Raw genomic sequence first — 16,691 nt, forward strand, 5'->3', positions numbered from 1 at the left:
TCTTTCTCTCTCTCTCTCTTTTTATTCTTTTTATTTTTATTTTAATTTTGTTCTTTTTATTTTTTGAGCAGAGTCGTAAGCCATCGAAATATTTGAAGGGCAAAAGACGAAATAAACTTACTTCAGAGTTGCCGGGCCTGAAAGCAGGACCAGCAGAAGTCTAAACTTAGGTGATCACGCTAAGGCTACCGAGTTAAGTGGGTCAATAAAGCCGGGCTTTCGCCATTAGGATTCTAGGTATTCAAGGTGGAAGTGGAGAAAACAAACACGGTGCCCAGACTCCGTCACCATGTCGACAGGGTCCGCTCAACTGCCATCTCCTCTCGGTACCCTCAATGCGATTGAATCTGCGCTCTCACCGCCATCTTCCTCGCCAGTTGGAAGAAGCTCAGATACTGGAAACGAACTTTTGTCCCTGGAGGACGAGTTCTACGCGACCGATATAATGGAGGAGGGGCACACGCGGAGAGAACACCTCCTAACAAACTCGAGTACAACCGGTGTAGATGGTGGAGCTCACTACACACAAGACGGAACAATAGCAGACGCGAAACGAGATGGCCGATCTACACCTGCTGTTGAGCAGCAGGATCTTGACGACTCTAATGCTTCCCTAAATCTACCTCCGCTACCCGATAACGATGACAGCAGTCTTTTACTCCTGTCCAGCGATGACGGTGATCACGAGCGCATGGTTAACCAGACCTTGATGGAGGAGAAAGAAATGCGAAGAAAGTTAATGGACATGGAGTCAAGTTTCTTACCGGAACCCTCAACAATTCAAATTGTCCCAAGGAACCAGCACTCGAATGCCGACGATACCTATCTGGTTGGAGTTGATGAGCGCGCGCCAGAATTCGACAAGCCAGGCCATGTTCAGTCGTCCTTTGTGGTACCAGATGGCTCAAGTTATGATATTACCTCAACCTATGATGGCGTTCCGATACCACAAACCCCCAGTTTGAGGCCTGAGGAGGATATGACTGTAGACTCCGAGACTACCCCTGCGCCCCCCTCCGAGTGGCAGGAAAATAGTGAGAAGGATTTAGAGACGGTGCAGTCATCACCCGCGGCACAAGCGGCGGCTAGGACTGTAAATCGGAATCAGCTCTCATCATCTGAAGGTCCTCTCCAAATTGGCCAGTTTTTCGAGGAGCCAACGGATGGGCCACCTGTATCCGACTTAAATAAAACCCAACAGCCAGCTCGTCAGGACTTTCGCACGGCTTCGGGGAGCCTTTCTCCTTCGCAGGCAGGACCCCTCAGCGGAAATGCCAACTATGAAGTGGAGGCGGTCTCACGCACAAGCAGCCGTAGAGGGAATAGACCGAAATATTTGACCAGTCGCCAGTCAGCCCACCGTCTCTCTTATTCCTCGGTGACAAGCAACAATACAGAAATGACGAATAGTGATGCAACATTGGGTGCTGACTACGCGCTTCAGTCGGGAGGTGCAGTACCAGGTAACGCTGGCACTGTGCAACATGAACAGCGTAACAACCTGGCTAGATCAGTGAGTTTAGGGAGTATGGCTTCCGGTATTTCTGGGTATAGTGATGAAAATCTCCTCGATAAGAGAAATCCTAGCAGCACTACGGAAAGTGGCTTAGATACCTTAAATGAGGAGGAAACACCTTTACAGTCACGCCCCGGGTCATCCCAGCAAAAGCACGGACAAAACCAAGAGGAGCCTATGACTGAAGATACTACCGGGCTAATGACACCTAAAGCCAAAGCGCAGGATATCAGTTTCCCCACAGATACGGCCATTGCAGAACATGTCAAAGATGTCCAGGTACCAAGCACATTTGTGAAGCAATTTAGAGAAGACTATGCTGGCCGTGGATTATCACCGGACAAGCGTGCAGGTGCCACTCCAGCCTTTGCAAGGAGTGGTCGGTCCATGACTCTCAAAGAGCAAAGCAGCACCATTGATCGTCTCTCCAAAGAGAACTTTGACTTGAAGATGAGAATTCATTTTCTCAATGAGGCATTGAATCGCCGCTCCGAGGAAGGGATAAAGGAAATGATTTCGGAGAATGTTGAGCTAAAGTCAGATAAACTGAAACTTCAGAAAGACAGCCAAACTTTGAAAAGGAAAATCCGTGATTTAGAGAAGCAGCTCAAAGACCAACAGTCTGACAAGGAATCTATGGTGAATCACGATCCTGAAGGATCTGACGACGATGGTCGTGAACCAGCACAAGAAGAAGAGATACTATTTTTAAGGGAGAGAGTAGAGGTTTATGAGCTCGAGATTGAGAGACTAAGATCCGAAAGTATTGCCAGAGAAAGCGAGAAGAGGAAATTGGCAGAAATTCTTAAATCACTCAATGATGGAAGACCAATGGGTTCGGATGTAGGAGCAAGGGAAGAGAGGGTGAGTGCAGGTTACTCTAAGTTTTGGTTGCCTTTGTGCTGAATTGAATGCTATAGGACATGTGGAAAGACATGCTCGAAGCAGAGACGGCTGCTCGAGAGCAAGCAGAGGAGGAGAACAAAAGGCTACGAGACGATGCGCTACGCCTCAAGAGTGAAATGAGCTCGATAATAGTCTCCACAAGACCAACGCAGCGTGACCGGGTAGAGTCCATGAATTCGTACTCTGCTGTCTCCGATAGAGAGTTGAATCGCAATACAAACCCCAGCAGTTCCTCTAGCTCAACCTTGGTAATGGAATTGGAGCTCTTGAAACAAGAAAATGCGGAGTTGAGGAAAGAAGTCAGTGCTCAAACATCGATGCTTACATCTCGAAATCGTGAGAAAGAACGTCTCTACCAAGAGATCGAGGAGCTGAAGCTTGGCCAGCGGCGTGACGGCGGTCGCTCCATTGCTGGGGACAGCATCTTTGATCGGTCCGCTTCGCGAGCTCACGGTAGACCATCTTCTCGAGCGAGTGATGGAACTGCTCCATACCCAGGCGATGACGCGGAACGAGAAGATCTGGAAGTCCGGAACGGACAGTTGCGTGATCAGGTTTCTGCGCTGAAACTTGATAACCAAGCTGTTCGAACGGAGCTGGAGGAGTATAAGAGGGAGTTGGATGAGTACAAGAAAGAGTTGGAAACACTCGACAAAGCATACCAAGAGCGCGGCAAAGAAGTCGAGGCTTTCGATAAAGCATATCAAGCTGACATGGATCAAGCGGAGGAGGAAATGCAAAAGCTACAGCAAGATTTGCAGAACCTGGAGCAAGAACGTGACCGTGCACTACTGATGGCGGATGAACATAATGCGGCTTTCCAGGACTTGAGGGCTGAAGCCCAAGATGAGCTGGATGCCCTTGGCGAGGAGCTTGATCAGAAGACCGAAGAGTGCCAGCGATTAAGTGAGGAGTTGAAGATTCAAGATGAGAATCTCCGGGCGCTGCAGGCAGAAATGCGCTCAGCCAGCGAAGGCATCATCCGACTTGAAGAAGACGCACAAAACAATTTGCAACGGTATAAAGCTGTCCAACAGGAGCTTGAAGATTGTAATCGAGAGATGGAGTCTTTTGAAAAAAGTCTCTTTGAAGCAAACACGAAGGTCCAGCGACTGACAGTTCAAATTGAATCGAGTCAGAACGAGATTGCATTCCTGCGAGAAGAACAAGATGGTGATAAGATCAGAATCGGTGACCTGGAGTCAGATCTAAAGACATACCAGATAAGCCTCCAAAGCGAAAAGGACAAGGCCAGAGAACTTGAGGAACGTCTGACAGAAGAGCGGTATCAGCGGGAGGTCGTAGGAAGCAAGGAGAAGCAAGAAGTCCAGCGAATCGTCAACGAGTTGAATCGAGAAGCATCTGCTGCCAAGGAGGAGGCTCGCAAACTCAAGAAGAGTCTATCGGCTCAAGAAATCGAGACTAATACTTGGAGGGAGCGGCTCATGGACTTGGAGAACAATCTTCGAGAGACTTTAGGTGATCTGACTGGTAGTCGCTCTAGCTTGATCTCCAAAATCATGGAGCTTCAAAAGAACCTTGAGTCGACTGCTTGGGAACTCGAAAGTACCCGCTCTAAACTAGACGAGACCGAGTCACTATTGCGAAACCGCGATGCGCTACTTGAGAGCCACGGGTTGGAGTCTCGGAAGCTAGCTGAGCTTCTCGAACGCGAGCGACATTCTCGCCGGGCAGATAAACAGTCGTTTGAGCAGGCGCTTAAATCTCACCACCAAGCATCTCGGACCATCACCCAAAACAATTCACGTATCACAGAGCTAGAAAATGCCCGCAGCCAGGATCGCAAGCGCTTTACTAATCTCGAGCAACAATTCAAAGATCAGCTCAATGAGCGGAACACGATGCTGCTTATGATCTGGAAACGTTTGTCGGCGATGTGTGGGCCGGACTGGGCGCACTCTAACAGCTTAATCAACGGCAACCTCCCAAGTCAAGAGGTCATAGGCAACATCCTCTTCTGGCCGGGCTTCAGCCGCAATCTTTTGCTTGCTGTAAAGACACTGGAGAACGTGATCTCCGGCTTCAAGAATCGCATTAAGGGCGTTGAACGTGACCTTACCAAGCAATATCAGACCGTCGAGCACACCTTGAGCCTACGGATCAAAAAGCTGGATCGTTTAGAAGAGTCAATGATGAATATTCGTGCTCAACAACATAAGCTAGGCCAATCTGGCCTGTCGCCGGAGATGGCCAAGCTTCGAGGGGAGAATCGGTTGTTGAAAGCTGAGCTGAACCTGCTACAATCTCACTCGCGCAGCCGCGGCCCTGCCGGGATGGGGCCGAGCTCTCCACGCATGGAATCTGGGGCGGACGTAGATCCAACTTCCTTGGTTCGTCATAATTCAATGGTTGAAAAGCCCACCATCCCCCCTAATTCTCGGGGTTTGACGCGGAGTTCAACCAGCGGTATGCCTCAACCATCCCATGTCTCTTCAACCACGACACTTGCCGACAGTGCTGGGGCCATGGTGCAAAATTCCCGCACAAGACGCGCGGTAGGCGATCAAGGGAATAATGAAAAATGGATTCAGCGCTTGCACGAGCTGGAGAAAAGACTGAAGCAAGAAAGGGAAGCACGCCTGCTAGATCGTAACGGGGCTCGCAAGCGACTTGAAGAGCGAGACGCTGAAAACCAAAGGCTTCGAGCCCAACTAGAGAGGGAGCGTGTGCGCAAAGACATGTCAATGGATTATTCTGTTGACAACAACGCTGGTCAGGCTCGAGGGCAAAATCTAAGGATGATTCAAGGAACTGATCATGACTCTGGTGGCGGATACGGTAATCACAGGGATGATGACCCAAGCTCGAGTGATGGAGAAGGGATATGTGTTGATATTGAGGTTTAGTGAAGTGCCCTCCTGGTCTCCGGCTAAACACCTCTCCCCGCGTTTTTCTTTTTTTTTTTTTTTTTGGTCCATTTCTCTCGTTCGGTTCCATTCAGAATCATGCCAGTCTTGTTCTCAAGTTCGTTTTGCATCCCGAGGAACCTTTCTGTTTTACCCTAAGCACTTCATGTTGATCCCGGTTCTCTGTGTTCATTCTTGTATACTTTATATACCCATCGCTTTCGGCTCTCGTTTTATTTAACTTCTAATATCCTAACCGATTCCATGTTGCCCGCCACAAACGATTCTGTTTTCATGGAAATTATTCACTACTCGGTAGGGTAATCCCCAGGGGTTAGGCTATATAGTGCTCTTCGTACTTAGTTTGGGGGACTGATAGTTAGGCGGGATGAAGTTAGACTAGAAGTACTTTAATGTCTCAAATTCACCACGTGGCCGCTATACCTATGAGGGCGTAATCGAGCCCACTAAACAATCGTTGTGCATTGCATTGTAGGGTTGATAGGGACACAAACATTGCATGTATCGGGTATATTGATAGTTTCACAAGGCGAGACCAACCGCCAGTGTTGGCATTTAGTCGTGTGGGAACGTGCTGACAAAGTACATACATAGTTTTGTCTATTCACATCTACACATGACGTTGTCACTCAGCTATTTTACTTACCGTGTATCCAAACCTCAATCACAGTGTTCACCGCAGCGAAACCTTGAGAGAAAAGTCCACGATGCCGACACCCTGGTGAATCGAGCTAGTGGAAATAATGTCGACGTCCGAGCATGCGTACGAAGCAGCGTTGGACTCGTTCAACCCACCACTTACTTCAATGAGGAAGGGCTGCTTCGTGCCAGCCCAACCTTGCTTAAGTTGCTTAGCTGCTTCGCGAACTCCGTCTGGTGTGAAATTATCCAACATGATCACATCCGCCCCGGCCTCAATAGCCGCATTTGCCTCCTCGACACTTCGGCACTCAACCTCTACCTTGGTCGCAAAGCCTCCAGCTACCTTAGCTGCATGGACCGCCCGAGGTATAGCAGCCGCGACGGACTCGGTCGAAGCAGAACCCGCCCCATCCTTAGCCGCACGGTTATTCGCACAGGCCCAGACATGGTTATCCTTTAGCATTGTCATCGAACTGAGGTCATGGCGGTGTGGATCAGCACCTCCCACAAGAATTCCATACTTTTCGACCACGCGGAATCCAGGCGTGGTTTTACGGGTGCCAGCAAGCGTTCCGTTCCAACCGTGGGTGCGGAGAGCAGCTACTAGCGAGGCACTTTTTGTTGCGATACCGGAGCACCGAGCGAGGATATTGAGGGCGACACGTTCTCCGAGGAGGATCTTGCGGATAGGCCCGCGCACGGTGGCGCAATGTTTGATAGGTTCAATGTACTCGCCTTCTTGGACGTGCCATTCTACTCTTTTCTGCCATTTAGATATTGATCGCACGGTACAGGTCAGGTCCAGCGTCGTGTAGTATTGACTCACGTGCATCCTAACTGAGCGAAAACTTCATCGACGAAAGGGACACCTGCAACGACTCCCTATGGATACGGGGATGGATTAGCACGCAATGATAGGTATTTCGAGAAAAACATATTCCTCATGCATCTGCGGAACGCGAGGGTTACCTTGGCTTTCCCCAACAACCTTGCCTCACCGTCCGACTCCCCGACGACGAAACCGCCATAGTCAAAACTGGGACAGTCCTCTTCGAGCCAGGAGGTGATCAAGCGTTTGTAATTGCTAGGTAGCAAGTGACGGAAGTCCCCGTAAGCAGAAGCCATTGCTTTGTGTTCGTCTTCCTGAAATGTGGGATGTTTATTGAGATAGACTATGGATCTCCAAGGAAGGATGGGAATCCAATCAAGCACAAGGGAGGAAGTTGATATCAAACCCCACGCGGGGCAGACAATCGGGACGTTCCGGGGTGGTCACGTGAAGGAGGGGACTTGAGGTCATCGCTGTATGTGTTGATGTACAGAGTACAATATACATACATACTAAACCCCAAGAATAGGTCGCTCGCGCTACTTACCCTATGAGACTAGAGAGCCGTATCTGTCAATTCCATCGCAAACGTACTTTTCTTGTTAATTCCCATGTTCGTTCGTATGTATGTACAGTACAAATACACAGTCCGTGATAATTAGGCAGCGACAAGAAAAGTGCGTTGCGAAAATACGAAGGCATATGACATCCACACATCTATCAGTCCTAGAACTACTCCGTATTTGTATAATAAACAAAACGAGGCTCCTCCCTAGAGCACAGCCATCTTTAAGAGACTCCTTATCTCGCAGGACATTTCATCTGCGAATGTTTTCCAAGACGCGCCAACGCAATGCTAAGAGTTATGTGGGGTCGCACTGCCCCCGTCTGTAGGCAACAAGAATACTTGATCGAGGCGCATTGAGCTTCTGGTGAGATGATTGCTTCAACTTTCATTTGCATTGGCGGAGAGGAAGAGAGAGTGTGAGAGTGAGTGTGTAGATAGATATTGCATAATCACCCCAGCATGGTGAATGAAGGATTAGCTTAATGAAATGTTAACTTGGTTATTTTGTTCCCTGTATGCATGTACATAACTGTACTCCGTATTAATTCAATCCAAACAGAATTGCGGGGTAAAATAAACAACAACGCTAATATGCATAGATTCTATACGTAAAATCAGCCACAATACTTTCAAACATCAACTCCCGCCCGACCTTGTGACCAAAGCGGTTCGTATCTCCTTTAGCTATTTGCGGTTGCGCCTGCTTCGTAGTCGTTCCCAGTTTGGCGTCTCGGACAAGGGAAGGAATCTTTAAGCCGGATAGACCTAATTTTCAATAGCCGGAGTTACGGATTTACAGAAGTTGATCCCTCCAAGAATATCTTGCCAAAATACTGGTTAATTCAGGAGAACCTTATACTTTACGGTATACTTACTCAGTACTCCCGTCCTCCAAACAGGAAGTTTATCGCTGCCAAGCTCCGTCGGTAAGTTTTGTTGTCCGTTCCGAGTCCGAAAGCTCGAGCAAAGTGGTAACGTATCGTTACACGGCCAAAAACGGCATCTCCCAGATCCGCGGCTGGTACTGTGTACAGTACACTGTACACAGTACGCCGTACTTACTGTGCTTGACAATACTGATGGGTTTCATGTTGATTGAGGTATTATTTCTCAAGCGCACCATAGCCTATAATGTTCATAAATTGCTCCATTCCCTAACGAACTACTGAGATGATCAACAAACATAGCAAGCGTACTCTAGGGGCGCTAGAAGCAATAGCTCAATTCCAGAAACTCTTGGCAGTCGAGAAATTGGAAGAATGAGCGATATTCCCTCCTGCAGAACAGAACGAAACCATTATGATCCAAAATAAACCGCACCCACGCAAATGCACATGGCGAGGAGTGACACGCTGCAGCGCTGACAAATTTACAAGGGAAATGGAATTAGAAAAGAGGGTGGGAAATTTTTGTTTTTATTCAATCCCCCTTGGTGGAGTGTTTTCTTGATTCAAGGCCGAGACCTCGTCCACTGACGACTCATAAATCTATTTACTGTGGAGCGTACGACTGCTGGAACTTGATGATAAATGCATCGTATACATTTAAGAGTGATAAGGGTAATCGGCACATCATGTGACAATCGGATGATTTTGCAAACGCCGAAGAGGTAAAAGAAAGAGAGGAAAAAAAAAATCGGTTCCACATCGGTGGCATGACAATATTCTAGAACCGGCAATTCATTGCGGGTCTTTCCAGGTCTTATACACGATCTTGCTTCCATACTTATCACCCTTCTTCAAAACAACCATGTGTCGCCAATCCGGTTCGTTGATCGCGTTGACAAACCGGCTGGGCTCGATGCAGAAGCCGGAAAACGGGCCTCGACTTGGGTTGCCGTCAACCGCAGCTACATTGGTTCCTTGGCCTGTATAAAACTGAAACGCAGGCTCAGTGCTGTGTACCTGTAGATTGATACGCGACTCTGGGTGGTGGAACTCTGCGAGTAGCTGGAGCGGTCTCTCACGCGTATCCAACGGGATCCCAGCGACATCTCGATCCATAACAAAGACATCGTCAAAAGCTTCTTTGTTCGGCCCGATTGTGAATGGCTCAGTGACTTTACTAGGATGTACGTCGATCCTTCCAAACGGGATGCCGGTATTGTCGAGCGGCAGATAGTGCTGAGAAAGGAGCTTAGCTGAGGTGCCGTCAATGGTCTCGCCGCCCGTGAGGTTGAAATAACTATAGCAATGTAGCTCTTTAGCAAATACTCCATCATTACTTTTTAGTGAACCGCAATTCACGTCTGTCCCAAGTCTCCCATCTGGTACATACCTATGGTTGGTCACGTTGACGATCGTCTCGTTGCACTCATCACCCACCATTTCAACCTCATACTCGATCGAAAGCACTGAACGGTTGTCCTCTTTGCTTGCCGTATAGAAGACTTTGATCTCTACCGTGCCAGGGTATCCTCCGTCAAGATGGGGGCTCGTATAGGTATAAAGTAAGGTGTCTTTCCCGCTTCGATGCAGTAACGTAGGGCCCTCAAAGTCCTGCCTACCCCATCCACGGCTACCTCCATGCAGCGCGTTAGGATCATCGTTCTTCTCAAGTTCATATTCTTGGTTGTTGAGATTTTGGATTTTTGCATGTTTGATTCTGTTAGCTACGCGACCAATGGTCGCGCCAAACCAAGGGGTGTTGTATTTCTCGTAGAGTTCCTTCTTAGTGAATCCCAGGACGATGTTCTGGCCATCCACGTTGAGCTCTTGGATGATTGCGCCCAAGGATGTGAATTTAACTGATGATTTATCGGCCATTTTCGGTGTATCAATTGTCTTAATCGTACCTATTGAAGACACCTCGTACCCTTTCGGAGACAGTAGCTAATTGCGTGAGTTGATGGGCGCAACTGAACAGGACGGGGAGATCAAATATAAACGAGGGGCACTACTCCGTACCCCGCAGGAGTTGTCCCAAAGGCCTTTAGGCTAATATCAGAAGCCCCTTTACACAGTCCGACGCCATAATGACCCGAGATAGATGCACATATTGATATTTTAACCGAGAAGGGGATAATCCACCAATACCCATCAGCCGCAATTGACCTGTTCAAAAAAGCAATTGGTACTATTTTAATGGATTGCAGTGTTGCCCTTGTGTGCCTACAAAGTATCCCTCTTTCGACACTACCCCGGATAATCCACCTGTTGGATGTAGGTTCGAGGCACCGATGTATATTGTTTGCGGCTCTGCCCTATAAGTTCAAATAAAGTCAATATAGTACATAGTACTCCACGATCTACATACCGTATATAAGCGAATGGTTGATAGGGTAGAATGGGTGGATGAGTAGTGCGGGTTGAAAAGCGAAAAGGTGACATATTCAGATGCCTGTTTTGTACGTCCATACTGAGTACATGCTGAACCACTCCCTTAATTTCCTACATCGTCGTAAGGGCGATATGCCTACCAGGTACATCGGTTAGCAAATGATGCCGTGTTCAGACCACCATATCACAAGAGTCAGTCCTCAAGATAATGAAAAGAGACTTCTTCTATTTTATAGATCTCAAGGCGCCATATCCAGCAACATCGTTCACGAGGTATGTTACGTTACAAAAATTTGAGGCTGTGAATTACATAGATAACACTCAGGGCCTAAAAAGATTCTCCTTTCTTTCTTGTGCCCTATTTTGTATTTTCCTGGAGCATTTGTGGAGCATCCATTTTTCTAGATTGCCGCCATGACCTAAGCCCCTAATCCCATATTTAGCCTCAAGGACGATTGTCGTGCCCGTAACAACTCGAGTGATTCGACCCAGAGTCTCGGAACGTAGACATACCGATCGAACGGAAATATCGGGGCCCGCGGGCGCGGACATGCCGATACCGAGTCCCTGAGAAGGCTCCGTCTCATGGTACGGAGTAGTTCTTGCGAAGTTCGCAGTACTCCGTATGCCTTACCCAATGCTTCGGGTATATACGATACTGTGTTTAGCTGTCTGGTGTAAATATAAGTCACCCAATCTAAATGTCCCCATCGTCTGTGGAGAACTCTACGGTCTTGCAAGTGTCAACCTAGATGATTTCCAAGATCGCCAACCTTACGTTAGTAGTGCCGGTGGGATGTACTCCATACTACACCTCATAGTACATACGCTGATTGTGATCCATGCCAATGCGTATTACCTGAAATGACAATATCCAATGCCACGAGAAGCTTTGCGCCCCATGGAATTTTTATCACTGCTTCAGACACCTAGACTCGTCGCTTTGCGTTTATATAGGGGTTATCATCGTATTGGATACCGGATCATAGAGTGAGCTGGCAGAAGCTTCCATCTCTTATCTCGCCGATTGGTTGCTTACAAAAGGATCCGGAGTGACTTTTTTTGACTCATTTCAAAGCAAACGACAACGCTTATTAATCGGTCGTCATCTCCCAGATGACACTAGCATTACTCCATCGTGACGCCCCATCCTTGCGCGGGCAAAGAAGGGGTTGGATTAGTCTCTGTCAACCTTATCTATCTGAGGCGGCTTCGATGATACGTGATAATTATTACAGGAAGGGACGAGACAAGCGAGAAAGGAACCTAGAAAAAAACCTAAAGCAGCGGCCAGAATTAACTCCACCACGATACGGAGGAAGAGCAAGGTTTAACCCAGCCCATATGAGGCAAGCGACTCGGAAAGTTCAAAAAGAAATACTCCGTACGTACTGAAAAAAGGGCGCAGAAACCATAAAAATAAAATATAGAAAACAAAAAATTAATTTGCAACATGGAAGCAAGAGAGGTAAGAGAGCCGGGTGTCAGCAAGGCAGCAATCGGCTCGGTCGTTCGGATTTTGGCAGTTACGGAATTATCCTAAAAGCGGAATTATAATTATGATTCTTTTTTCGTTTTCCTCTTTCACAAGTTCGGTTGGCCTGGACCGGCACCGTGCCAGAGGGTCCACGAGTGGGGCTTTGACCTTCTCGTTCTTGACGATCCAACCACCCTTCGAACTTCGTAGTACTACTGGAAGAAGTAACAGTAAAGCGAAATACGATACACCACCTAGCTGTGGCTCTGTGAACAGGTTAGCTACTTTTCTTCTCTTTTCTTTCTTTCTTTCTTTCTTTCTTTTTTTTTTTTTTGGCTACTAATTGCTATCACAAGATCAGGCCAGCTATAGTACCTACCAGCGTCTCGAAAATATCCTGCTCTATCATTCAACTCTAGAAGCCGTTTCGATCGAGGTACCGTCATCAAATACCTATGTACAGGCGGGGCGGAGATAAGAATCGGAGATGAATCATCGATGTCTCCGTTGCCGATTAGTCATCCACTATCGACGTCTCCACCTGTTCCTGGCCTATACGGAGTATGAGATAGTCGAACTAATTCTTTGAAACCCAAGCGGATATATGTGAAGAGAGTCCGACAATTATATTGACCGAACTGCACGGTTCATGCTTCTATATCATGATATGTAAGACATCCCAAACCGGACGCCGAATAAGTCGACCATTTCACAAAATTAAGTGGTAACCCTCGATACACACGTGAAGGAAGTAAGAAGAATAATAAAGATAAAAATGGGAAGAATAATCCTCTCCATAGCTCCATAAACCCAGCCAATGTTTTACCTACCAACTCCAGAACACCAAAGGGGCGTTTGTGTCAGATCTCATTCGAGTGTCGCATTCACGATGTGAGACTAGGAACCCCGAAACAAATGGACAAGACTGTACAGTAGGATGGACCCTTCAAACCCTATCGTAAAAAGAGCCACCACCCAGAAATAATATCAGTTAGAAACCACAACACTTAGAAAATCGAAGAAAAAAACATGTGTAATGTACATGCGTCACGTTATAGGCGTATGCAAGTATCGTCGAAGCAGAAGAAAGCCATGCCTTCGCTAGCGTGTAACTCTCCGTCGATATGTGCGCTCAGCTAGACGTTATTTCCGGTGGATTCGCATTCAAAAATTGACTAATATCTTCGTAGTCATTCTTTGCATCCATATACGACATGCAATTCATTGGAATTTGGCGATTGAACATCGGAGAAGAGACTGGGTCATCGAATGACAGGTTGTTGTAATCGGCAGTCGCCATAAGGTCCATATCGTCGAAACTCCCTAGACTGTTCGACCATTGTTGCGGATCTTGTAATGCGAGAGGGTTGACCACGTCCCCGTGCATAGCCATCGGTGGAATGAAGCTAGGTGTATTTGGCACAATTTGAGGCTCCGTCTTGATAGTAGGTCCTTGCCGCAAAGGAGGGCTGAAAGTAGGTGGAGTAAGCGGTTGTCGCGCAAATGCATCTGGGAAACGGGTGGGAAGAACGGGTGATTGTGCACTTTCTGAACTGCCGTCTGACGAGTCCTGGCGCTGCATATGCCCTGCGTTCTGCTTCCATAGCTCTTGCTGCATAGACTCGGTGTTTTCCTCAAAACGCTCGCCTTTGCTCTGGTCCAAAGCGCCCAACCGGGTGAGCAGGTCGTGAGTGAGGGGGTGGCCATTGGCTTCGCATTTCAATGGTTCCCCAGGCCACCCTTCTCCTTCAGTGGTACGTCGATATAGCTCTTGAAGCCCATAAACTAGCCACGCTTGTTGTTGCTCGAGCATCTCAACATATCTACACCCGAGTAGGATAATGTTAGCGATCAAGTCCTGCGGAGAAACCATACACAAATTATAAATGCCAGGTGCAAGCTCACCCCTTAGGGTACACTTTATCGTGAGCCTTCTTCCTCTCGCCAAAAACACAAATGGCATTGTCTGTCCTACAGCGACCACATGGGTTGCCTCCATCACACTGCACCGGTCAGTGCATCAGAGCGTGCTGATGCTTGGGCCTCGAACTTGCTTACCTTAGATTTCTTCAGTCTGCACCGATCGCATGCCTTACATACCCTCTTGCGAACATTGTTGTCCGAATGAGAGTTGTCTGATGTAGGTGATGATTGGCGTGCTGTCATTGTTGTAGTATACCTATATAGATGTGGGCGGTGACGGAAAGTAAAAAGTAGAAAACAGAAGACCGCAGAAATTGAGATGATAAGAATACTAATAACAATAGTAATAATAATGAATCAAGAGGATAATTGGAAGAAGTAAAAGAATAGAAAATAATCCTATGACCACCGGGAATTAGAAGTTGAGTTTGTACGTGATATTCTTCCAGTGATTCTTCATTCGCGTTCTGGGGGATCCTTTTGCGTTGTGGTGTTGCAATAGTCAAGAAGGGATCGACAATACGTTAAGGTTGGTCGATGATATAACGATGTCGGGGAGAAGGAGGCAGAAAGTTTGAAAAGGCCAACGGGTGGACAAAATCAAGGACCAATGCCAGGCGTCAGTAGTATGGGAAGACGAGGTAATGAGTAATGACCAGAGTGATTGGAACCAAGAATTGGAACGGCGAAGGTTGCAGTGACTATGGGGAGAGGTATGTGAGAGTTATATGGTAGCCGCTGAAATACGAAGGAAGTATGGGCTTTTGGAGGGTCTGAACTTGCTTTTAACTAATCTGTACTCTGGAGTAGGTTGATTGATGATGATGGCTATGGCGATGGGTAATATTACTGGGTGATTACTCAAGTTTTCAATTATGATTTTTCTTTTTTATTTATGGTTTTTTTTTAAAAAAGAAAAAAAAAAATTATTTTTCTCAATTTCTTATTTACTTTTGTAATGGATCTAGTTCTTACCTCTAATTAATATTATTAAAGCCTGACGAAGGAACGTATGTACTCCGTTTTCCTACTGACGCACTCCAGGCAGAGCAAAGTATGGATGGGCGATCATTGGTCTCGTCCTAGTGCAGTAGGTTATGCGGTGGAGCTTCTGTAATACATGGTACGTCTGTCCATACCTGACTCTACGGTTACTTCTGGTCAAAGGGCAAACGAACTGTCTCGTTTGTGCAGGCTAAATTATATATCGTGATGCTCGAACTGCAGTAGCTTTTTGTAAAACAACAAACATTTCCAAAGGAAGAAGGACCATCTTCAAACAAGTTGAGAAGCACAACTCACTGTAACATAAATACTGATTGACAAGTAATACATTACCAAGTACCTAGTATCTCACTGTAGTAACAGTTGACTAAACCGGATACGAGTTACCACATCTACGGAGCGCGGAAGTGCGGGTAAAGCGGGAGGACTTGTACTCGGGGTCGGAGGCCTTGGCTCGGACCTCGGAGGTGCCATCTTCCCTAGCTCCATATATTTTGGATTTCCTAAATCAGCAATAATTCTCGTTTGAGTCAAGTATTGATTACATCAACATAGGAAAAAAAAATCTTTTTCTTCTTCTTCTTTTTTCTCTCTTTCATTACGCCAAGGTTCGATTTTCGTCAGTTCGGATTGTATTTTTGCTTAGACTCCGTATATCCGAGTAGTATTGGAGCCCCGTTCTCCGTCGATTTTCGATAGAAGTATGGTTTGTAGCAGACCTTAATTGTTAGAACCTGTTTGGGTAGGTTAGGGTTATCAGGAATTGGTGACTCCTGACAATTGTTCTCCCAGACATAGTAGTCAGGGTCAACCCAGATTTTACACCTTTTGTATTTCACAAGATATACACCCATACAGAGATATATCGGTATGCTTACAATACCATACATTTACTCTTTGAGAGTATGTACATACAGAGTACTACTACTGGTATGACATCTGCTCTTTGCATAAAACGGCATTACGGCACAACAGGAGTTTCTCTTTGATCACCGTTTCCACCTTCTCTCGGCAAACGCATGCCGAATAGTCAAGTCGGAGGATTTGGTCTTTTTCGTCTTAGAGCGTACGGAGTACACTGGAATCCATGCATCGAATGTTCTCCCTTCGGCCATTTAGTGCCCGTCCATGATCACGAGCCCAACCCTGGAAACTCGGATGATTCTCCTAAAAGCTTAACAGAAGACGGACCCCCAAACGATCATTGCCACTTGTCGCACACTGCATAGATAGCTCCATCAGTAGAAGTAGTGCAGTCTAGCACAGGTCATAGTCCCAGATCATCTAAGGTGGAATGAGGTATTTTCCATATCTGATTTGATCTCAGAAGCTTTTTATTTTTCCTTTTTTGTTATCATTATCTAATGTCGTAATTTTCTTGTCCTTATTTTTTACCCCGTTCATACCTAGTTATCCCACTATGCTATCCACCTAGGTCAAGTATAAAGGTGTGCTAACGGATCCATATCTCTATTTGTTTGTTCCACTAATAATAGTCAATGACGTTGGCACACAATGTGAGAACCATGAACATTGGATTTGGGAGTCGCAGACTCGCCCTTTCCCCCTTTGCATTCGACCCATGTCATCTTGACAAAAGTATGAAATATGTTAGTGACAACTAGAATGAAAAAAGAAAAAAGGGGGGGAGGGGGGGGG

At 46.7% G+C, this 16,691-nt stretch overlaps 3 protein-coding genes across 3 annotated transcripts; all 3 read right to left on the minus strand.

The window, feature by feature from the left end:
- Positions 1-5,344: 5,344 nt before the first annotated feature.
- On the minus strand, positions 5,345-7,242 carry BDV38DRAFT_26333 (nicotinate-nucleotide diphosphorylase (carboxylating)). The gene is made up of 3 exons (XM_032056174.1): positions 6,922-7,242; positions 6,779-6,834; positions 5,345-6,710 (listed from the first exon to the last, which is right to left on the minus strand). The coding sequence occupies exons 1-3, from the start codon at positions 7,075-7,077 to the stop codon at positions 5,984-5,986; spliced, it is 939 nt and encodes a 312-aa protein (XP_031907377.1). The 5' UTR covers positions 7,078-7,242; the 3' UTR covers positions 5,345-5,983.
- A 1,074-nt stretch (positions 7,243-8,316) lies between these two features.
- BDV38DRAFT_26637 (aldose epimerase family protein) lies at positions 8,317-10,406 on the minus strand. Its single transcript, XM_032056449.1, has 3 exons — positions 9,627-10,406; positions 8,546-9,533; positions 8,317-8,475 (listed from the first exon to the last, which is right to left on the minus strand). Exons 1-2 carry the CDS (start codon positions 10,112-10,114, stop codon positions 9,029-9,031), a joined length of 993 nt encoding a protein of 330 aa, XP_031907378.1. The 5' UTR covers positions 10,115-10,406; the 3' UTR covers positions 8,317-8,475; positions 8,546-9,028.
- Positions 10,407-13,236: 2,830 nt separating this feature from the next.
- BDV38DRAFT_288832 (Zn(II)2Cys6 transcription factor domain-containing protein) lies at positions 13,237-14,270 on the minus strand (the record flags this gene model as incomplete). The annotated part of the gene is made up of 3 exons (XM_032061108.1): positions 13,237-13,927; positions 14,010-14,107; positions 14,163-14,270. 3 exons carry the CDS (start codon positions 14,268-14,270, stop codon positions 13,237-13,239), a joined length of 897 nt encoding a protein of 298 aa, XP_031907379.1.
- Positions 14,271-16,691: the final 2,421 nt, after the last annotated feature.

This window comes from Aspergillus pseudotamarii (assembly GCF_009193445.1).
Source record: "Aspergillus pseudotamarii strain CBS 117625 unplaced genomic scaffold BDV38scaffold_116, whole genome shotgun sequence".
Taxonomy (NCBI): Eukaryota; Fungi; Ascomycota; class Eurotiomycetes; order Eurotiales; family Aspergillaceae; genus Aspergillus; species Aspergillus pseudotamarii.